General features: G+C 43.6%; 1 protein-coding gene across 3 annotated transcripts in view; it reads left to right on the top strand.

Annotated features, from left to right (window-relative positions):
* setd3 (SET domain containing 3, actin histidine methyltransferase) overlaps positions 1–23901 on the top strand; it is a 73744-nt gene that overhangs the window by 7362 nt on the left and 42481 nt on the right. The window contains exons 1-6 of one of the 3 annotated variants that reach the window (XM_083924079.1): positions 11336–11420; positions 18908–19031; positions 19203–19301; positions 19725–19873; positions 20225–20297; positions 21436–21692. In XM_083924079.1, coding sequence (XP_083780205.1) covers positions 18929–19031; positions 19203–19301; positions 19725–19873; positions 20225–20297; positions 21436–21692 — 681 coding nt within the window. In that variant the 5' untranslated portion in view covers positions 11336–11420; positions 18908–18928. Of the gene's footprint in view, positions 1–11335; positions 11421–18907; positions 19032–19202; positions 19302–19724; positions 19874–20224; positions 20298–21435; positions 21693–23901 lie in introns of those variants that run through there. The other 2 variants (XM_083924080.1, XM_083924078.1) reach the window with 2 other exon arrangements.

Below are 23901 nucleotides of genomic sequence, written 5' to 3'. Positions count from 1 at the left end.
ATATACGTATGATCAGAGAACAAAACAGTGGATCAGGGAAATAAAAAGTTATTTTATTTATTTATTTTTTTATGAACTACAAATGCAGCTGTAGAAAGTATCTGACTGTGTGGTTGGAGCACAAGGTTGGAATAGTGGATTTTTTTACAGTGGAAAAGGAATCCGATTTGCGTGTTTGATTTGCTCAGTTACACCTGATGGAGGGCAAGAAAAGAAAGGAGAAAAGTGGGGGTTTAAAAGGCCAGAATGAAGGAGAAGCAGATGCTGGAGGAGAGTGCATCAAAATTGTCACAAATCACGGATTAATTCCGAAACAACCAGAACCAGGCGTCAACTAGTGATGCAGGTGAGGTGACAGGAAAACGGTTAGCTAACCTTGACATTGTTGAGAATTAGACTTAGACTTCTTTTTATCGATCCTTTGGGATGACTCCCGCAAGGATATTGAATTTCCAGCAGCTTACAAAACCTGAGGGAGGTATAATATACTATATATACTATATACTATATGATATATACTATCACTAGTTTAATAAACTATAAAATTTGTAGCTGTATCAGAATCAGAATCAGAATACTTTATTGATCCCCGGGGGGAAATTCTTTCGTTCCAATGCTCCGTGCACAGTAGAAACAAGCCATAAAGATGAATAAGTAGAAATAAAATAAAGTAAAGATTCAAATAAAATACAATTAAAATAAATCTAAAGTAGCTAATAAATAGCCAATAAAATACAGTACAAATAAATAATAAACAATCAAGTAAACAATAATCGTAGCTGCTATTGCCACTACTCATCATTGATCATGTTTGCTACCATAATTATTATCATTTTCATATTCTGTCACCTTAGCTGTGCTTGTTTCTACTATTTTGCTGTATTAACTGTCTTAACATATACGTTATATTCACATTACTATAAATATCATTATAGTTACTGTTAGGCTTTGCTTGCATCTCTGGAAGTGTGTCTGTCTCTCTCTGTCCATCTGTGTGTCTTTTCTCTCTTTCTCTCTCCTTTTCTTCCTCCCCAACCGGTCAAGACAGATGGCCGTCCTCTACAGAGCTGGGTCTGTCTGACGTTCCTGCCTGTTATAGGGAAGGTTTTCGTTGCCACCGTACTCTACAGAGGAATTGTTGGGTCTATGTAAATCATAAATAAGTCATTGAGTGTGGTCTTTACCTACTCTGTAAAGTGTCCTGAGATAACTTTTGTTATGATTCGACACTATAAATAAAATTGAATTGAATTGAATTGAATAATAAAAAAAAAATACAGTATAGGATAACCAATAAACTCTTAGGTAAATAAAGTATATATACAGTTAACAATAAACTATTAGTCAAATATGTCTGAGGTAGATATAAGAATATAGGTAAAATAAAATTCAGGGAAAATGAAATCAGATAGGTTAAATGTAGAGGAAATGTATAAGATATGTATGACTGTATATGACAGTAATGAGCAGTAAGATTAAATGATTGTACTTAAGTGGTAGGTAAAATTATTGCATAAAGAAATGGTGTTGATGTTGCTGGCAGCCATGGATGCATTTCTTCTTAAGCTTCGTTTCTGTCTCCTCGCAATCCTTTCCTCTTCCAGTGATTGAGTCCCATCAAAACATATCTGCCGCCAGGTGTTACGATCAGCCGCAGTGTCTTCCAGATCGTCAGGGTTCATTCTGCACCTCTTAGGGCGTACTCACACTGTCCTTCTGGCCGGGGCCAAAACCGGTTTTTCAGCTAAAGCCTAAGTCCACGGCCCGCTTGAAAGAGGTGGGCTTTAGCAGAGCGTGCGCACGTGTACGACCACGAGCACGAGCCCTACGGCAGTAGCGTTATGTTCGCCTGTTCGGACATAGAAAATAGAAGGACGGACCATGCGCGGACATTTAACAACAACAACAATGGCGGTGAAAGGTTCACGTTGATGTGATGCGGAGGTGGAGTGTTTACTGCAGATTTGGTCGGATGAAAATATTCAAAAACAGTCGACAAGACGCACAAAAACTCCGAGGTCTGTGGAGAGATTTGTAAACAAAGCCACACACGCGATCAATGCGTGTGACGTGTTACGCCGTGATGGCGTATGGACAGCAAGAAGCATTGGCCGAGGCCCAGGGAGTGTGAGTACAAACGGGTAGAGGTGGGGGGGACAAGTACCCTAAAGCCCGGGTCGCGGTGCGGAAGGACAGTGTGAGTATGCTCTTAAGCGTTGTTTTAAGTTGGTCTTTAAAACGCTTCTTCTGGCCTCCTGCAGAGCGCTGGCCTTGGTGTAACTGTCCCTAAAACACTTTGCGGGGCAGACGGGTGCTGGGGATTCTGATGACATGCCCAACCCAACTCAGTTGGTGCCGGGCGATTGTGGCCGCAATACTTGAGCAGCCGGTTCTCCTGAGGATCTCAGTGTGAGCCACTCGGTCACACCAAGTGATTCCCAAGATACGCTGGAGACAGCGGATGTGAAACTGTTCCAGGGACTTGATGTGACGGCTGTAAGTAACCCAGGTTTCAGAGCTGTAAAGGAGGGTGGTGATGCAGACCGCTTGGTAGACATCATCATCATCATGGTCAGCCCCATTCTACTGTATGCCTTCACTGCTGCATCTAAGACAGATTGGAGGTCTTGTGGAGAGTGGGATACAAGAGCACAGTCATCCGCATACTGGAGTTCAAGTATTTTCACTCTTTGGCAGTTTGGTGGTTGCCTGCAACCTCCTGATATTAAAGAGATTACCATCCAGCCTTTTGCCTTCAATCTCTTGGTGGAGGAGCTGGGTGACACATATGAGGAAGATGTTAAAAAGTACAGGTGCTAGTACACAGCCTTGCCTTACTCCTGTGGTCACAGGGAAAGCCATGGAATCTTGCCCTCCAATTGCCACGGTAGCTGTCATTCCATCCAAGGTGGACATCCCATAAGAGGTCTTACTTCACAGTGTCAAAGGCTTTGGAGAGGTTGACAAAGGCCATATACAAGTCTTGGTGTTGTTCCTTGCACTTTTCTTGGAGTTGCCGAGTTGTGAAAACCATGTCGACTGTCCTCCTGTTCTTTCTAAAACCACACTGTGATTCAGGCAGAACTGACTCCGCAATGTGGCTTATCAGCCTCTGAAGCATCACTTTGGCCAGGACCTTTCCAGCTACAGCAAGAAGGGAAATTCCCCTGTGATTAGCACAATTGGCCTTGTCACCTTTTTTTTTTTGTAATTTGTGACAATTTTGGCATCTAGCCATTGCTGTGGGATGTTTTCTCGGCCCAAACATTAGTAATGCAGCGATGTAGTGCTTTAGTGCAGAGGTACCCTCCCTGCTTAAACAGTTCTGCCTGAATATTGTCACAGCCAGGAGACTTGTTGTTCTTTAGGATCCGAACTGCTGACAGGACTTCCAGGAAAGTTGGAGGCTGGTCAAGGCTTTGAATAGGGGAAATTCAGGCAGTTCATCCAGGATGGTCAAGTCCACATCACAATCCTGATTTAGAAGGGTGCTAAAATGTTCAGCCCACTGCTCAAGGATGCTATCCTGGTCTTTTAGGACATTCAGCCCATCTGCTGTTTTTATGGGGGTGATGCAGTGACTTGTTGGGCCATAGATAGATTTGACTGCATTGTAAAAGTCATGCATGTCATTTCTATCAGCAAAAGTCTGAATCTCGAGTGCCTTCTCCTTCCACCACCTGTTCTGAATGGTCCTTAGCGTTCTCTGCACATTTTGGCGTTCTTTCTGCCATTGTCGTCTGGCGGTGATAGATGAGGGTTTTCTTAGGCTTTCCTGGTGTGCTTTGTGCATGTTATTGAGCAGGTTCTTGATTGACTCTGAGTTGTTATCAAACCAGTCTTGGTGATGCCTGGTCTTATAGCCGATTGTTTGGGCTGCTGCCTCGTGAAGGGCTGTAGTAAAGGAGGCTACCTGCTGTTCAGTGGCATCGTCACTGCTTGGAAGGGGCTCCAGCTCTTCTAGCTTCCCAGCCAAGGTGCAACGGAACTCGTCCCGAGCAGTGGTGTCCTCCAGACGGACACAGTCCAGACGCCTCCTGCCGGATCCATTCTTTCGGATGGGGGGACGCTCCTTCAATAAGACCTTGGCCATGATCATGCAGTGGTCTGTCCAGCACTCTGCCCCTCTCATGGCCCTGGTTAAACGGATGTCACTGATGTCACAACGTCTCACGATGACGTAATCAATCAGGTGCCAATGCCTTGGGGAACGAGGGTGCATCCATGATGTTTTATGTTAGATCTTCTGTTGAAATATGGTGTTGGTTATGGTAAGGTTGTGCTCTTAGCATAGGGTAAGTAACCTCATCCCATTTGAGTTTACCTGACCAACTCCATGCCTGCCAAGTGCCCCGTTCCATATGTCACTGTTCTGCCCAACACAAGCGTTGAAATCCCCAAGCAGAAAGATCTTATCGCTCTTGGGAATCCGGTGCAAAGTCTCAACCAGTAGTTGGTAAAAACAGTCTTTAACCCCATTGTCAGATGGCAGGGTTGTTGCATATACACTGAGAAGTGTGGCATAGCGGTTCTTTGCCAGAGGGATTCGGAGTGTCAACAGTCTTTCACTGACTCCCACAGGTGTTTCAGTGAGTCGTGACAATAGTGTCTTCTTAATGGCCAGTCCGACCCAGTGTAGATGTTGTCCACCTTGAGGATAGCCTTTCCAGTAGAAGGTGTATCCCAGGCCTACCTCTGTTAGAGATCCTTCATCAAGAAGCCTGGTTTCAATGTCAATGTCATAGCGGTTCAGTTCGGCTGCAATGAGGGCTGTTCTTCTCTAGGGGTCTGTCAGATCTATAGGAGTTCGAAAGGGTTCTTATGTTCCATGTTGCCAGTTTTAGGTTAAATGATTTCTTTGTTTTTTTTCGACCGCAGAGATGGAATGACCTGACAGGCGCGGTGACCTGTCCAGGTTTCGGTTGAGTGGACGTTTTTTAGGCCACCTTTTCTAGGCCCTTCCTCAACTTGAGGTGAGCAGTGCGGTCCCTAAATAGGGCTGCTCAGTCGCACAAGGGTCTGCCGAGAACAGCTGCCACTCAGCCCCAGCTGTTAGCGACCGGTACCCTGTGCCGCTGACGTGCAGGGCTCTGACTAAGAGCTCCCAGTCTATTCAAACCTGCTCCCGTTGCCAGACACCCCATTGCCGTCAGACTTCAACCAGGTGTAGGTCCAGGTAATATTCACCGTGGTCAGAGGTGGATACCTGCGCATAGATGTTTTTCCCCAGTAGCACTATCTTCACCATGATGAGGAGTACCTGATGGCATGGGAGGGCCCAGGACGACCAGTTCCCCAACCTGGTTGCAGGAGGCTGCTTGGACCTATTTCTATTTAGGCCCGCCTACTGTGCACCGCCAGCACCTTGCTTTTCTGTTGGGGTGTGCTCCCTTAGCCTTTGCCTCAAGAGGCTGGCCCACAAGGCAGTGGGGCTATTCCCCCATAGCTGGGCCTATGGTTGATGGGCGCCAGGACATATCCATTATCTGTTGGGCCTGAACACCGCTTCTCCGGGGCCCACTGCTACTCCGAGATCCTCTACAGTTTAGCCGGGGACTGCAAGGCACCCAGTCACCGCGTGTGGCCATGAGGAGGCACTGCAAAAGTCTTGGTGAGGGAGAGGCTATATACTGGCAGAGGAGACTTACGCACTCGGCTCCTCTTTTCACTCCCATTATGGGAGCTAGCCAGCGGCGGTAGCTGAAAGCAAAAGGTTACAAGCAGAAAGCAGCATGCACTAACTGCTAGCACCTCTGAGTTGTCATTTCACTTGTGTCAGATGTATATTTCAGCATCTGTTTATTTGTAGCACACACATAAAAGCTTTAAACCTACACTTCATTGTCAATTGTGTGATTTTGCCATCTAGTGGTCATATCTCCGTTAAGTCCTGGTGGAGGGGATAGGTTGGGCCCGTTGTTGGCAGGTGGTGGGCTGGTGCAGTCAGAATTGTCCCGTGGATTTTTGTGTCCCCCCCTGTGCATAAAATATCAACGTTAATGTTACTGCGTTATTAGCTTTAACCATTACACTGCGTTTGATAGGCTGGACTATTTTTTATTTATTTCACAGATAGAGCTCGCTGACATTAAACATCTTTTTTCAGAGTGTCCTGAGACTTACAGCAGCACGACTGACAACGTTTCTGACAAACATAATGAGCAGCTAATACAAAATACATGACTATAATACAATAAAAAATATATCAAATAACAAGTCAAAACAGCAAATATACATCAAAATCGACCATAATCATGAATATATAATGCAGAATATCTACAGCCAGATGTGTCTGCCTCCAAGTTATTATCAAATGTCTTAAAATCCTCCAAATGAGAGCAGGACCTGGAGTTTCAGGTGTGTCTGTAATTAGTTCAGGTAAAGGGAGCAGCAGACTTTCTTTATTTACACTAGATTATGAACTGTTTTAGTTGGGACTTTGTGTAATTATACAATACGGTGCACTTCAACTCTATATTAATATTTATTAAAACCATAAGATACTTGATTAGGACTTGCTGCTTCCCTCAGAGACTTGAGACTTGACTCGGACTTCCCCTCAGAGACTTGGACTTGCAAAAAGTGACTTGTTACCATCCCTGCTGTCAAGTCAGAGCCATGTATTGTGTAATTGATTCTTTCAGTTTTTATTAATTCAATCCCAGTCAATGGAAGACTCACAAGATGTCACCAAAATCACACTGTCCCTTTAAAATCTCTCAGAAAATGATGTTTCGGATCGAATCGTATCAAATCGAATTGTATTGTTGGCTGAATGTTGTGATGTATATCGTATCATGAGCTGTTTATCATGTATCTTAGCGTGAGATTAGTGTATCGCTACAGCCCTAGTTCTCATGTGTCTGCGCTTTCGAGTATAACAAGTGTGCTGAAATGCGTCAAATTATAATATCAAATCAAGAACATAATTTGTTTGAACGTGTGTCCACAGCTTCGTGCATTTTTGTGCATTAAAGGCCTCAAACGTGTTCGTAAAATGAAAATTAGTGCACAAAATCCAAAAACGCAGACTTTCTGTCAGGCGAAAAAAAAATGAAAAAATGTCAATAGGTGGGTTTCCACTATGGTCGACTACCCTGAATGAGGCAGGTCTAAGGGTCTGCTCACACTGTCCTCCCGGACCACGACCCGGACTTTAGGGTACTTGTCCACCCTCCCTCTCCCCCCCGCGCCCCAGCCCCGTTTGTACTCACACTACCTGGGCCTCGGCCAATGCTTCTTGCTGTCCATACGCCATCACGCCGTAACACGTCACACGCATTGATCGCGTGTGTGTGTGGCTTTGTTTACAAATCTTTCCACAGACCTCGGAGTTTTTGTGCGTCTTGTCGACTGTTTTTGAATATTTATATCCGACCAAATCTGCAGTAAACACTCCACCTCCGCATCACACCAACGTGAACCTTTCACCGCCATTGTTGTTGTTGTTAAATGTCCGCGCATGGTCCGTCCTTCTATTTACATGTCCGAACAGGCGGACATAACGCTACTGCCGTAGGGCTCGTGCTCGTGCTCGTACACGTGCGCACGCTCGTGCTCGTACATGTGCAAAAGGCTCCGCTAAAGCCCACCTCTTTCAAGCGGGCCGTGGACGGTCCGCTGGCCGCAGTTGAGCGCGGAGCGGGTGCACTCACATGGCTTAAAGGTACTAGGCTTTAGCTGAAAAACCGGTTTTGGCCGCGGCCAAACGGACAGTGTGAGCACGCTGTCACTCACCAAAAATGCCCCTAATTTGCATGTGAGTCGCTCAGGAGTACAAGGCCCTGTGGGAGAACAGGGCAGCGGGGTGACAGCCTGTCTGTCAACAAACACTTTTAAAGCGCCTCGAATATTTAAGGTAGAGTGTTTTATTTCATGTATCTTGTACATAGGTGACATTGTGAATAATACGGACCACCTTAAATTACATCTATTCTATTTCTCTGGAGGAAGAATGCACCGCTGTATCACTGATCAGCTGATCACCGGCGATCCAAACCCATTCAGAGTGATACGTCACCTCCGGAGTCTCCTAAATCCCTCTCAGCCCTTTTTTTTGTAATGGAAACACAGCGAGTGAAAGGCCATTTGAGAGGGCGTGCCCTGAAACTTTCCAGGAGGCCACTGTACAGGGCTAATGGAAACATGCCTAATATGCTCTTCAAGAGGAGAGCAATGATCCCATCAAATTTCGTGAACATCAAAATATAACTTTTTCCCAAACATGGCGATTTTTTTAGGGCTGCTATGGAGCCCACTGGCCGCAGACAAGCCCAATTACTGCAGAACTTTGAAAATGTCTCCCCTTCTGACCTGTGCCAGTTTTGGTGAGTTTTTGAGAATCCCAAGCCCCTCAAAATGTGATGAAATTTGACACATAAAGCTGAATTCCTGTTGTCAGTAGGTGGCGCTGTGACTATGACTCAATTTCAGCATGTAAATGTCTTCAGGTGAAATTTGGGGCATATTGGAAAAAGTAAAGTTGAGCTATGACAACTTCCCTTTTTCAAATTTTGGGCAAAATTTACCACCACGCCACATTAAGGGCTTTCCATGAATCCTCAAAAGCTTCACAATTTAGCATCACAAAGGTCTTTAGATGCAATATACCAGATTTGAAGTCACTCCGGTTAATTCACTAGGAGGAGTTTGTTACAGTACAAACGGTAGTGGGAATCCTGTGTCTCTAGAGGAGATTACCGTCTCAGGGAGTAAAGTTCAGGCAGCCAGCATTTATGATCTATGATTTAAACTGATATTCAACACAGTCCATTCTCATAGACACTGACCCTCACGGCCCGAATCCTCCCGTTGCTCCAGATTAGCATCTAGTGTGATAGATAGATAGATAGATAGATAGATAGATAGATAGATAGATAGATAATTACTTTATTTATCCCTGAAGGTAAATTATTTTGTTTAAGCAAGCTGGTACAACTGAATATGATACAATACAATAGAATAAAAATAAGATAAAATAAAAATATCTGGGTATAAGAAATAAGTAGAAACACATAAACACGAGATAAAGCAAGATCAATGAATAGGAAGGTGCAGGATGATGGTAAAATAACATACTAATGTATATGCGATATATTATATGAATGTATGGGATATGAAGTATGGGTATAATATACATACTGATACTAAAAAATACCATACTATGAATATGTGCACAGAGAATGTGCAAGAATGCAATGTGCGAGAATTTACAGATCTGTTTTAGTCCAAGTGGGTGATTGAGGCTCTGACGGAGGTATATGAATTGAAAAGTCTTATTGCCGTGGGTAGGAAAGATTTCCTGTAACGTTCCTGTAGCAGCGGGGTTGGATCAGTCTGTTGTTGAAGCTGCTCTTCAGCATGTCCAGTTTCTTGTGGAGGGGGTGAGAGGGATTGTCCATGATTGCTAGCAGTTTTGCCAGCATCCTGTCTTCCACCACCTCCTCCAGGGTGACAAGCTTGGAGCCAACAACAGACTCCGCCTTCCTAATGAGTTTGTTCAGTCTGTCTGCGTCCTTTGCCTTGATGCAAGATCCAAGGACACCGCAGCAAAGAAGATGGTGCTTGCAACCACAAACTGATAGGACATCTGCAGCATCTTGTTGCAGACATTAAAGGACCTGAGCCTCCTCAGGAAGTAAAGCCCTTCTTGTAGATGGCCTTTGTGTTGGTGGACCAGTCAAGTTTATTGTTCAGTGTGACACACAGGTACTTATAAGAGTCCACTAAGGGCGCACTCAGACAGTCCTTCCGCACCGGGCCAAAACCGTTTTTTCAGCTAAAGCCTAGTGCGTTTGAGCAGTGTGAGTGCACCCACTCCGCGCATAACTGCGGACAGCTGGCCGTCCACCGCCCGCCTGAGAGAGGTGGGCTTTTGTAGAGTCGTTTGCACATGTACGAGCACGAGCATGCGCATGTGTACGAGCATGAGCACGAGGTCTACGGCGGTTCTGTCGTCCTTTATGTGCGCCTGTTCGGACATAGAAAATAGAAAAGATGTAAAGATTTGTAAACAAAGCGACGCATCGCGATGACGTCAATCAATGCGTGTGACGTGTTACGGCGTGATGACGTATGGACAGCAAGAAGAATTTGCGCGAGGCCCAGGCAGTGTGAGTACAAACGGGCCTGGGGCACGGGGGGAGAGGGAGGGGGGACAAGTACCCTAAAGCCCGGGGCGCGGTGCGGAAGGACAGTGTGAGGTCGCCTAAGTCCACATCCTTCCCACTGATGCTGACTGGAGAGGGCAGGGGCTTGCTCCTCCTAAAGTTCACCACCATCTCCCTCGTCTTCTCCACGTTCAGCTGCAGGTGGTTCTCCCCACACCACTTTACAAAATGGTCAACCACGACCCTGTACTCTGCCTCCCCACTGCCCTCAAAACACCCCACAATAGCTGTCATCAGAGAATTTGTGCAGGTGACACGACTCCGTGCAGTACTGAAAGTCAGATGTGTATGTGGTGAAGAGGAAGGGGGACAGTACAGTTCCCTGGGGGGCCCCCAATGTTACTGATCAGACGACCAGACACACAGTTCCGTAATCTCACAAACTGCGGTCTGCCTGTCAAGTGATGAGGGGTGCACCAACCTGCAAGTTCTCCAGTTGGCCTTCAGCAGTCTGGGCTGGATCATGTTGAAGGCGCTGGAGAAGTTGAAGAACACGACTGAGGAGTTGGGTCTGTCCAGGGAGCAATACGCCTTCTGCAGCAAGTAGATGATTACATTGTCAACCCCAACATTGGGCTGATATGCAAACTGCAGGGGGTCTTGCGATGGGCAAACCAGCAGTCTGTGGTGTGCCATGACCAGTCCCTCCATGACCTTCATAATGTTTGAGGCCTGTAATCCTTCAGTGCAGCATCCTTTGTTTTGTTTTGTTTTGTTTTTGTGTTGGTTGTAGGAGCAGTAGAGGGCCCACCGGTCGTGGAGGTGCTGGAGTTGAACCTATTGAAAAACATGTTCAACTGCATTCCCACCTCTCTGCTGGAAGCTGGTGATCTCTCTCATCCCACTCCAGACGTCCCTGGTGTTGTTCTCCTCCAGTTTGTGTTCCAGTTTTCTTCGGAAGTTGTCCTTGCTCTCCCTGATGCTGCGTTTCAATTGAATTAAATTTTATATACAGTGCCAAATCATAACAAAAGTTATGTCAGGACACTTTACAGAGTAGCTATAAACCAAACTCTATGACTTATTTATGATTTACATAGACCCAACAATTCCCCCGTAGAGTAAGGGGGCAACGGAAACCTTCCCTTTAACAGACAGGAACGCCAGACAGACCCAGCTCTATGGAGGACGGACATCTGTCTGCACCAGTTGGGGAGGAAGAAAAGGAGAGAGAAAGAGAGAAAAGACAGACAGATAGACAGAGAGACAAAGACAGACAGAGACACTTCCAGAGATGCAAGCAACCAAAAAGTAACAGTAACTATAATTATATCTCTAGTAATGTGAATATGACTTATATGTTATGGCAGTTAAAACAGTAGAATAGTAAGGTGATAGAATATGAAAATGATAATAATTATGGTGGAAAGAATGATCAGTGATGAGCAGCGGCAATAACAGCTGCCATACAGCGAGACATACACACACTGATGGGGTGTTTATGGCTACAAGTTGTATAGTTTATAAGACTAATGATAGTATATATGAGTAATAGTTATAATAGCAGCAGGAAGCACCATGCAGGACCACGGCAGCAGGCACCACCACGATCAGCAGAGACCTGCGAGATGACAAAGCACAAACAACTCTGGGGAAGAAGTTGAATTAGTAACATGCATTAATGAGACGAGAAAGATACAGACAGAGAGGAGAGAAGCTCAGAGTATCAGGAAAAGTATTATCCCCCGGAAGACTAGGCCTATAGCAGCATCATTAAGCAGAACAAAATCAGCTTAAAAATAACAACACAGCTAATGGCTCGTAAGCCCTAGCTGTAAGCTTCATCAAAAAGGAAAGTTTTAAGTTTGCTCTTAAATATGGGGACATTTGCCCTCATTTATCAATCTTGCATGAAAACGGGCGCAGAATTGGTCGTATGACAGGACACACGTGTGATTTATGAAACATTCGTATCTGACCAATCTCAGCGTACAAATGACCGAATGCCTTGATAAATGCGGCGGCTGAATTCGATTGTCATTAATATGTTACGCCCTTAAATATTCCTGATTCGGAGGCCTCGCCCACTGAGGTCAAACATGGAGAGGAGAACCTGGTACGAAAAGAAACTTTTCTGACACATGAGACAAGCTTGATGGCCCGGCTGCAGACTCGCTCTTTAACGGTGACATGCTTGGGGTGACCACCTGTTGTTAACGAGCACGGCGAGTCCCCCTCCTTTCTTCTTGCTGGTCGCGGTGGTGTCTCTGTTAGCACGAACCACCTGGAAGCTGGGAATGGTGACGTTAGTGTTCGGTATCTGCTGGTGCAGCCACGTCTTCGCGAAGCACATAAAACTGGACTCTCTGTACTCCCTCTGTGTCCTGACAAGCGCTTCCAGTTTGTCCACTTTATTTGCTAGAGAGTGTACGTTTCATGTGATGACTGCAGGGATGTAGGGTTCTTCTTCATCCTTCCTTTAAGCCCCGCTCTGCAGTCTCACCGTCTTAGCTCCTCCGGTACGGACGGTCTCTCTCCGGCCAAGAGGGTTGAGTGCCTGAGGGCCATCAGCTGGTCGCGGCTGTAAACAGTGCAGGCGGTGCTACAGAAAGTCTGAAGAGACTCAAGTGCAATTAAAGTGCAAGTCATTGTGCGAGTGCGAGTGCGGCTATTTAATTAGCTAGAATTTTTTTTTGTACCAAGCCCTAAATACTGTATTTTCCGCACTATAAGGCGCACCACATTTTAAGGCGCACTTCCAATGAATGGCTTATTTTGAAACTTTTTTCACATATAAGGCGCACCGCATTATAAGGCGCATAGAATAGACGCTACAGTCGAGGCTGGGGTTACGTTAAGGACCGTCTCTAAATTAAGATTAATTAAGATGTTAAGTTTGCATGCTAGCGCGAGTAGCATCCAGCTGCAGACCCGGAGCACAAGCCCCTCACTTGACACAAGTCCCTCACTTGAAAAAAAGAAACTTTTGCGTCACTTCCGTCAAGCAAGGGGCTTGTGTCAAGTGAGGGGCTTGTGTCAAGTGAGGGGCTTGTGTCAAGTGAGGGGCTTGTGCTCCGTGTCTGCAGCTGGATAGTATTGGCTAGCGCTGTTGCTTTCAGTCGAATAGTGATTGTACGGTCACTTCTTCTTGCTGCTCTCTGTTCAACAACCCACTGTTCGAGTTTGTCCTCCAACTGCAGCCATCTCGCTCTGTTCCCTCGGAAACTCTGTTTAGTTTTCTTTACTTGGCGCAGGTCATCTTGTTGCTTCCTCCACTTCCGCACCATTGATTCGTTAATGTTAACTCTCTCGCTGCTGCTCTATTCCCGTGTTCTACTGCGTGACTAATCGCCTTGAGTTTAAACTCTGCGTCGTAAGCGTGTATCTTAATAAGAGCCATTTGGGGCTCTTTACACAAACACACAAATGGAAATGAAACGGCACGCTTCGCGCAGTCATATATCTCAACATGCACCGCACGTTACTTCTTCTACGGGGGAAAATAGAGTCGGCGGCTGCTTACCGTAGTTGCGAGACCTGCTCAGACTCAATATTGGTCCATATATAAGGCGCACCGGATTATAAGGCGCACTGTCGGCTTTTGAGAAATTTGAAGGTTTTTAGGTGCGCCTTATTGTGCGGAAAATACGGTAGGTTTAATAATGCTGTGTGCCCGTTTAACCTGGGGAAATTGCTCTATTGTGGAAACCCACTCCTACTGGCCACTCAGAGAACTTCAGGTTTCGGCACCTCCGTAATGGATCAACCAGGAAGTTGCTGTGGTCGGGGCTTTGGGTGGGGGGGTGATTAAGACGATTCTCAGGGCTTGTGACTGACAGGGGCCCTAAAATATTAGAACATGAGGACATTTTATTAAATGAACCTGTCATCATTAATCAACAATTTCCATTAATAAAATGGTTCATATCGAGTAAAATAAATACAATTTACGGTTAATTTGACTGTTTTCTGACAAAAAGTAACAATTTCAAACCACTGTACACCCCCCTGTATTTACAAGTAATGGTTAGGTCCTGTGCTCTAACTAGAGCGACCCTCAAAACCGTTTTTATGAGCGCGAGAGACTATACTGAGAGTTATTATGGATATAAGAGGGTTTTACAAAAACAAAGTATTGAAACGAGGTGCAGGTGAGGTGAGACATGACATGAGTCTTTTCTTATGGCTCAGGATGTGTTAAGCTACTGCTAATTAAAACACTTCCTTTGCAGTCACATTCACATTGAGAGCGTGTAACTGCTCAATGTGAGTTGACATATTTTATTTTTTTTATCTGTAGAGGTCTCCCTATCCAAAATGCAATGGACCAGGTAATTTAAACCACTAAAAACTGAATAATGCATTTTTGAAAGAAAGCATTTTTTTTCTTTCTTGTTACTTCTTTTTACCCTCTAATTTTTACGGCAAACCGAGCTCAGGCTGAGCATTCTCACCTTAGTTTGCTTGAGCGGTCCTGTGATCTGAGCCGCCAGTTACCTCTCAGGCCTCTACTGACTGTCTTCCGGCATTCTTGCAGCTCTCTTTTTTTATTTATTTATTTTTTGTTATTAAGTAATTAGCTTTTTTTTTTATTACATATGTGGGGATACTGTAACCAGGGTTTCTGTTTTGGTGCCGGTCTACGTGTCCTTGAAGATTTCAGTGTCCCGGACAAATGGGAGAAAATTCGGATTTTATCGGTTTTTATTAAGCTTAAAAAAAACTGATAGACAGGCTACATTAAATGAATTAAATCATCAAGGTGTGTATGTTTGTAACATTATTTTTGACTGAAAAGTAGGCTACTTTTGCATTAGGTCCCAGAGACTAGCATGCATAATAATCCTATTTTAAAAATAATTAAATAAATATTTACTAGCTTACAATTGTTGGGGTAATAGTACTACATGTCCCATAATACTGGGGGCAGCAAAACAAACTATTGTTGTTTAACTACAGAAGTCAGACAATAATTGGCCTTTTCCATCCTTCTGTGATCTGATTTGATGCTGTACACTGCAGCAAAAAATGAAAGTAGTTGTAACCTGGCTGTGCATCCTGTCACCTGCAGCTCTTCACACAGCTCACAATGTCACAAAAAATGACCCTTGTCTTGTTTTGCAGACGCATTCTTTATGAAAGACAGTGTCAAATAGGGCTGCAACTAACGACTATTTTAATAGTCGACTAGTCACTGACTATTGAAACGATTAGTCGACTAATCAGATAAAAAAAATGTTTTTCTTAAATTTAGCATGAGGTTGCTTTAATTATGTGGCAAATGATAATAAACACAAGAAAGGTGGGTACTTCAATGAAAAATGCATCTTTTATTCAACTTTGCTGCTGATAGGCCATAAATCCATGAATAAATAAATCTCTGTCCAAGGACAGGCAAATGTGTTTTATAAAAAATAATTAATAAATTAAAATCAAGTAAACATTTCTTTCCTGTAAACCAAGGGCACATTAGCAGCAGTAAAACAATAAATAAAAAAAATATAAAGTGTATTTTGTGAAGTGCATTCAGTTGTAAAATAACTTTACAATTCTCAACAGTCTGAAATCTAATGGTTTTAACAACTGACATTTGTAGATACACAGCTGAAAAAGCATTCAGAGTTGTCCAAATTCAAGTTGAAAACATGGACTGTGTGATACAATCTGGACACAAACCTGTCATGGTGGACAGACCAGGTTTAAAATCAACATGAGGCTCAGGCTTTGTCGTTCAGTTTATTCATACTAAGAAAAGTCAGCATATCCACATGGTCTCGTGTGAGGCTTGCTCTCTTCTGGGAGCAGATATTTCCTGCTGTTGAGAAGATTCGCTCTGCCGGAGTGGTGGTTGCAGGAATGCACAGAAGAGATCTTGCTAGGTTTGACAGTGTGGGAAAACGCCCCTCATTTTCTCTCCACCAGCTGAGAGGGTCATTGTTTTTGGCTATTGGTGCCTCTGTGAAAAACATCTGAACTTCCCTCCTCGCCATTTGGATTGTTTTGTCCTCCAGGGTTTCCTCCTCTTCCTCACTCAGACTGTCAGTGTCAGACTGAAGCAGGTTATCCAGCGCTGACTTTCCCCCTGGGACATGACCCCTCCTCTTCTGCTGTAGCTCAGGGTCATCATGTATCCCAGTCTTGGCCTTTGCTTCTTTTATGGCGAGAACTTCAACTGTACTTTGCACCCTTGTGCCATCTTCAGGTGAGATAAACTTCATCTTTCTGAATCTTGGGTCGATGGCAGCTGCAAGAACAACTGGGTTGTCTCTCTCTGCAGACGCAGTGTTAAGATTCTCCCATCTCTCAGTTATTCCTTTTCCTGCAATGGCTCAAAAGGCTTTTCCTGAGCTCGTCTCATACTGGGTTTGGTGTATGGACTGTTGCAGCCCTTTGACCAGCTGTGGAAGACATGAAGCGGTAGCATACTCCTGTCCACTGAGAAACGGTCGCACATTCAAAAGGCCCCAACCCTTGCACCAGCTCTTCAAGTAGCACCCACTGCTCTGGTTTCAGGTCAAAGTAGTGCTTGCCTCTTGGTGTTACCTCAGGGTCAGAGAGAGTTGCAGTGACTGGCCAGCGCTGCTCCAGGAGTCTCTCCACCATGTAATAAGTACTATTCCATCGCGTACTGACATCCTGGATCAGCTTGTGCTCTGCGGTGTTCATTTGCTGCTGCTTCTTCTTTAGTTTTGAATTTGCCAGCTCACTTCTCCTAAAGTGCTCCACTAAGTTTCTTGCAGCAGCAGTAGCTTTGTTGATGCTGGGCTCTTTGAGGGCACTGTTGACGATAAGTTGGAGGGTGTGGCCAGCACAGCGGACTGAAGACCAATTGTGTTTTTCTTCCAGGAGTCGAGCTGCCGCCACCATGTTAGACCCGTTGTCATGTACTATTGCTTTAATTTTGCTAGGCAAGATGTCAAATTTCTCCATCACCTCTTCCATTCACATCATGATATTCGCAGCTGTATGCCTCTCCTCCAGAGGTAGAGTGGCGAGGTTCAAAGTTTTCATTTGCCAGTCTTTGGTGATGAAGTGACATGAAACTCCAAGATATGCCTCTGTGGCACGGCTGGTCCAAACATCACACGTCAGTGCGAGGGAGCTGTTGACCTCTTTTAGTATCTCCTTTACCTTTAAACACAAAAGTTGATTTTTGTAAATATTTAACGTGCAAAAACCTACATGTCAACAGAAACAATTCAACATACAAGTTTTACAGTTTTAATAATTGCAGCAACTCTATGATTTTACCAAAATTAAGTTATGTATTTAATCTATTTTAATATATATGTATATATATATATATATATATATATATATAATTGCTTTTATGAATGAATATATAATTGCTTTTAAATGAAATTTGTGATTGCTTGTATGAAATATATGTGTTGGTATATATGAATTATGATATGTCGGTGTGTGTGTTTGTGTGTGATTGCTAATATGAAATATATAATTGCTCTTAAGTGAAATGTGTGATTGCTTATATGAACCGTGTGTGTTTTAAACAATTACCTTCAGAAACGTTTTACTGTATTTCTGCTCCATCAAGTGGGTGAAATGGGTTCTGGATGGCAGGACATATTCTGGGTTGAACTGGGCAATCACCTGTTGAAACCCGGCACCCTCAACCATGGAGAGCGGCCTCATATCATAGATGAGCATCTGCAACACTGACTCAGTGAGGGAAGTCGCCTGTTGCGGGGTGCACGTCTGCTTCTTTTTCAGAAAGGGGTCCAAGGTGGCTCTCCTCTTCGGACCGCATGCATTTAATTTAAAATACGTTCGTCAGGCACAGTCAGGCATAACGTTAAAGCTCTCTTTTAAAGCGAAAATACGCTTATAAAATGTACAATGTACATCAAAACTTGAATCTTACCGAGAAGACTCGGACTCCGTTTCGTTCAACTGCCGGACGTGCTTTCTCTTTAAATGTTCGTGCATCACCGAGGTGCTGCCATGATACGCAAGGTCTGCTTTGCAAACCTGGCAAGTAATCTTTTTATCCGCCGTATCCAGGCTAAAATGCTCCCAAACTTTGGAAGTTTTCGTGCGCGCAGCTGCTGTGTTGGACGCCGCCATTTCTGTGTGCGTTACCGCTCGTAAGAGACGCTATTGCGCATGTGCGACTCGGCAGAGATTGTAATGAAGTGAGATGCCTCACTCTGTTGGAAAAACACGTCTAGCGACGAATGTCGACAATGGAATTCATTGTCGACAATTTCTATTATCGATTTTTGTCGACAACGTCGACGAATCGTTGCAGCCCTAGTGTCAAACTAACTTTGCTTAATGCACATTGCTTAAATTAACTTATTTGAGTCTCAAAGGTTGATATGGTTTCTGTCAGTATTAAATATACTCCAACATTGCTCTAGCCTGTGGGCTTACAATCATAGCCAGCTACATGTTAGCTTTAACAGGCTAACCTGCAAAATAAACTGTAAAAAAAACCCCATAAAAATGACAAAACATGAGGCCTTTTTTTAGTTGGTATTGTGTTTTGTTTCTGGAACAACAGAACAAATAACCTGCTTTAGTTGTTCTGTGTTACCCAGTCAGCGATGGCAAGGAAATACCAAATATAAACAGCGAGGTATAGGATTCAGGTCCTCAATGGGCAGGGATGGTCACCTAGCTGGAGGTGGTACCATCTACATTTTTTCTGATAAAGGAGAAAAATAAAGGGTATGGTCAGTTATCACACTTTGGGGGTCTCTAGAGCAACCAGAAACGCATAATATGTCACCTTTGTCCACTGCACAGCTAACAGTAACAACAGTGTGTCTTCTCAGCCCAGTTGTCCATCCAGCACCATGGGAAAGAAGAGTCGTGTTAAGACTCAGAAGTCGGGCTCAGGAGCCTGCGCTGTGGTTTCCCCCAAGGAGATGATGAACCTGATCTCTGAACTGCTGCAGAGTACGTTTATCTTCCATTTTCACACCCAGTCCTATATCATTTAGTATGTTTTAGTCCCTATAGTGTCAGGGTTTAGATATGTTCTGTATGTTAATTTCAGGTTAACGTGTCATTGTTAGGGTGTGTGTTGGCTGTACTGTTAATTTAATGTGTCAGCATGTGCTTCCCCAGAATGCAGCAGTGCAGCACCCTCTGCTGGTAAAGAGTGGGAGGAGTACATCCAGATCAGAGGCTTGGTGGAGAAGATCCGCAAGAAACAGAAGGGTGAGTGTGAGTACATGTGCATGGAGCCATGCACACAGTATTTTGACCTTTTACAGATGAATAATTGTTAACATTTTATTCAACAGTACACAATAAATTTTATTTCATGTAATTAAAGCAGAAGTTGGTAGCATGGTAACAGTTTCACTATATCCTGACAAGACAGATAATCTAATTTGCACACTATTTCACAAAATAAAGGTTTTTGTTGAAGTGCCTTGGTTATTTAAAAAAACATGCTAGTACAGCAGTGGTATAGACGAAGCTGATATTCTGTAAAATTATGAACAATAAAGAAATAACAATATTTCAGAATAAATCCAGAATTAATAATTTGTTCTCTAAATTTGATCTCCAGTGTAGACAATATTTGTTTGCTGCTACATTAATGTTCTGAATATCGAGTACCGTGTGTGTGTGTGTTTGCAGGTATGTCGATAGTGTTTGAGGGCAGCAGAGAGGACTACTTCCCAGAACTGATGTCCTGGGCTCAGGAAAATGGGGCATCCTGTGCCGGCTTCACAGTGGCAAACTTTGGAATAGAGAGCTATGGCCTGCGGGCCACTAGAGACATCAAGGTGAGCTCAACACAGTGGTTGTCAATTGTACTGTTGGAGTTTCTGCAGAACTTCAACCACTTCATTGACTTCTAGTGCAATACAGAATCAACCTCAAAATCTTAGTTGAAGCAATTAATGCCAAGCTAATTAGTTACATTGTGTTGAGTCAAGATTACTGTGTGTGTGTGTGTGTGTGTGTGTGTGTGTGTGTGTGTGTGTGTGTGTGTGTGTGTGTGTGTGTGTGTGTGTGTGTGTGTGTGTGTGTGTGTGTGTGTGTGTGTGTGTGTGTGTGTGTGTGTGTGTGTGTGTGTGTGTGTGTGTGTGTGTGTGTGTGTGTGTGTGTGTGTGTGTGTGTGTGTGTGTGTGTAGGCAGATGAACTATTCCTGTGGATTCCCAGGAAGATGCTAATGACTGTGGAGTCAGCCCAGAACTCTGAACTGGGTAAGGACTTCAGATGATTACTCTGTAAAGTGTCCTGAGATAACTTTTGTTATGATTCGACACTATAAATAAAATTGAATTGAATAACATTGAACTATTTAGGAGGATGTGGTGCTATTCATTACTTATCATTTATAGGAAAAATAGCATCCATAGGAGAAAAGGAGGAACAACCAAATAAAGTTTGATTCAAGTGTGTGGCATATTGTAACATACTGTTTTAGATGTATATAACCATCGTTTCAACAGCTTTTCTAACCACGTGCAAATATACTGTAGCAAGTTTAAAGGCGTTTCTCACCAGGGTGAAGGGTAAATGCAGTGCGGATAATGGGGGAAAATCACATGCACATTTTCTTCATGTCAACTATGCACACCGGGATTGGTGCGCATTTTCTGCATTGCCGTATTCCATTTCACATGGAAAATAATATGAATGATACTGAGCCTGAAGCAGGTTTAATTAAGCTCCATATCCTATAATTATCATTTATATTGTCAGTGAGGCTAGAATAAAGGAAATGTCTTACTGGTTCTGATTTCAAACTGCGCTCCAGTCTGTTACCTAGAACAACCTCTCTTTTCAAGTGACCGTAAACATGGGTGTCCTTAGGTCACATGGACCGACACGCACAATTGTAACTGATTCGTTTATAGTCTCTGAATAGCAGCCACCAGACTCTTTCCTCTTTTTTCTTAACTCTTCACTCTCCGCTCTCAAGTGTGCCCTCTCCATCCAGGTGTCCAGGGTATTCAGCCCTTTGTAATATATATACTTATTTATTTGTTGGTTGATTGCATGATTCAAACATGTATTTCCGCAGTTGGAAATCCACTGAGGTCAGACAAATGTTTTTTTTCACTGCAAAAATGTTCTGTAGTGGTGTGCAAGCTTTCAAAAGAAGCTGTTACATCACTTTAATGAAATGGCTTAATCCATACATATAATGCAGAAAACATCAAATCAATACCCAGGAGGCTGTCTGATCTAATCCTTTCCACCACAGATGTTCTGTGAGATTGGTAGAACATATTTTTTGGCTTTCACTTTTTTCAAATTTCAACCTGTATGACAGCAGTAACACAAGATTCTCAGCATTCTGCTGAACTGTAACTGGTTGCAACCTCTATGTCTCAGGTCCTCTGTACAGTCAGGACAGGATCCTACAGGCCATGGGCAACGTGACGCTGGCCTTCCACCTACTGTGTGAGCGGGCCAACCCTGCTTCATCCTGGCTGCCATACATACGCAGTCTTCCTCAGGAGTACGACACACCACTTTACTACCAGCAGGACGAGGTGGAGTTGCTGCTGGGCACACAGGCAGTGCAGGACATCCTGAGCCAGTATAAAAACACTGCACGCCAATACGCTTACTTCTACAAACTGGTACAGGTGGGCAGATGCACTGAACACACTAGGGATGTCACAATAACAGAATTTCAAAGTCAATACTGATACCATTTTCGATACTGATACTACAGGGAGAAAAATTACAAATAAAGAAGGTAGAATTTTTATAATAAAGATTAGAACAATACAAACATCAATAACAACACTTTAAAAAAGTTGTCTGATGTAGTGAAAATAAGAAAGAAAACATTACTGTACAAATATGACAAATCTGTTCAAACTCTCTTGTTTGTTTTCTTGTGTTGTAGAGCTCAGGGATTTGTGTGGACATTAAATGATTCCATGAAGGAGGTTAAACCTTGGATTCAGTTGGTGAATCAGTTGTTTTTAGTCAGGTTTCTCCACAGTGTAAACAGGGAACAGGTCCATGCTATTGTATTCAGCTCCAGTCCTGTTTATCTTCTGTGTTTCTGCTGACTTGGCTCCATATTATTGTTGCTGATTAAATAGTGTTGGTATAGCAACTGCCCCTGTTTCTGCCTTGTTGCTGGTTGACTTTACGGAAACACATAATTGTGTCATCGTGTTAAATTAACGTTGGACATGAAGGACAGATGATGTTAGCTGCTTAGCTCCACCGTTAGCTTTACTGTTTAGCATTAGATGCTACCCACTTGCGGCTTGTTTACATCCTTAGCCTTTCCCTGGTTGTTAGCCTCATATGCTAAATACTTCCAAATGGCACTTTTGCTTTTTTTTTTTTTGCTTTTTGCAGATCATAGCACAGAAACAGGTAGAACACATGTAAAGTATGTCTGCTTTAAGGTGAAAAAAAAAGAAAAACACAGACAAAAACAGAAAAACCCCAACATGAATCCTGCTATCCCTCCCACCAACCCACGTCAGGCACGGTCACAATAAAATAAAAAGTAACCTAATAACATGTAACATAAGTAAATAATGTAAGATAAAGTAAAAAAAAAAAAAAAAGAAGAAAACGAAAAACACACTTAAACTAATAGCAAAAATAATTAACGTAATTCAAGAGAGAGAAATGCAACAAAAAATAAATAAAAATAAAGGGGGGGGGGGTCTCTCTCCTTACAGCACTAGGAAGTGTCAGCATCGTCAGGAAAAACAGTAATAACACTGCTAATAAAAGCCAGCAGTGGGTCCCAGGTTTTGTGGAATGACTCCAAAGATCCCCTCTGTGAAAACCTTAACCTCTCCAACCGAGACATTGCAAAATTTCACGTATCCAACTATTACGAGTTGGTGGAGAAACATGTTTCCATTTAAGGAGAATATTACGTCTGGCGAGCAGGGTGGTAAAGGCCACGACACATTGTGTAGTAATGGGCAGAGTTTTAGACAGAGGGAGCCCAAAAAGAGCAGTCAGGGGGGTTCCAAATTTGTGTTAAAAGCCTGTTTTAGGGTTAGGAATATATCGGACCAAAATTCAGCAAGCTTCAGGCACGTCCAGAACATGTGTGCGTTGCCGGCTGGGTACTGCTTACAGTTATAAACATCACTGTGACTAGGGTATATCTTTGTCAATTTAGCGTTGGTGAAATGGGCTCTATGAAGCACATCCCACTGTAATAGGCCGTGCCTGGCACAAATCGAGGATGAGTAGACCAGTTTCAGAATGTCCCTCCACTGGTCATCAATGATGTCTACCCCCAAATCCTTTTCCCAGGTGAGGCAGTGGGGACTGGGCTCAGAAGAGCAATCTTATCATAAATGACAGATATCAGTCGTTTGTGTTGTACGTTGAGAGAATTGGTCCATCTCAGCTTCAGGGGGGCGGTTCGGAAAATGTGGGAATTACTTTTGGATAAAATGTCTCATTTGAAGGTACCGAAAAAAGCTGGCTATTAGGCAGGCTGTATTTGTCCGACATAGATGCAATGGACACAAAAACCCCTTCGTCATACTGGTCCTTAAGAGTTTGAGGCCCTTATCTGACCATATGCGGAATGCAGGGTCGGTGCAGGAAGGGAGAAATGCATGGTTATTGACCGAAGCCCAGGAGTCTCCCTGTTTTTGTTTGGATTGTTGTAGCTGTCTCTCCACTACGCATGTCATTAAGAGGCTGTGTTCTGAATGTAGTAGTAGCCGTTTATTATATAGAGGGGGGGGGGGGGGGGGTTGGAGAGCTGTTCCATCAAGTTTTACCAGCTCCACCGCAATGTCCACTAGCCTAGCTTGTTTAGCCCTTCTCATTTGAGAAATAAATCTGTAAATTTGG

This window comes from Echiichthys vipera (genome assembly GCF_963691815.1).
Source record: "Echiichthys vipera genome assembly, chromosome: 12".
Classification (NCBI taxonomy): domain Eukaryota; kingdom Metazoa; phylum Chordata; class Actinopteri; order Perciformes; family Trachinidae; genus Echiichthys; species Echiichthys vipera.
The sequence above is the reverse complement of the archived record's forward strand: the minus strand, read 5'-3'. Positions and strand labels throughout refer to the sequence as shown.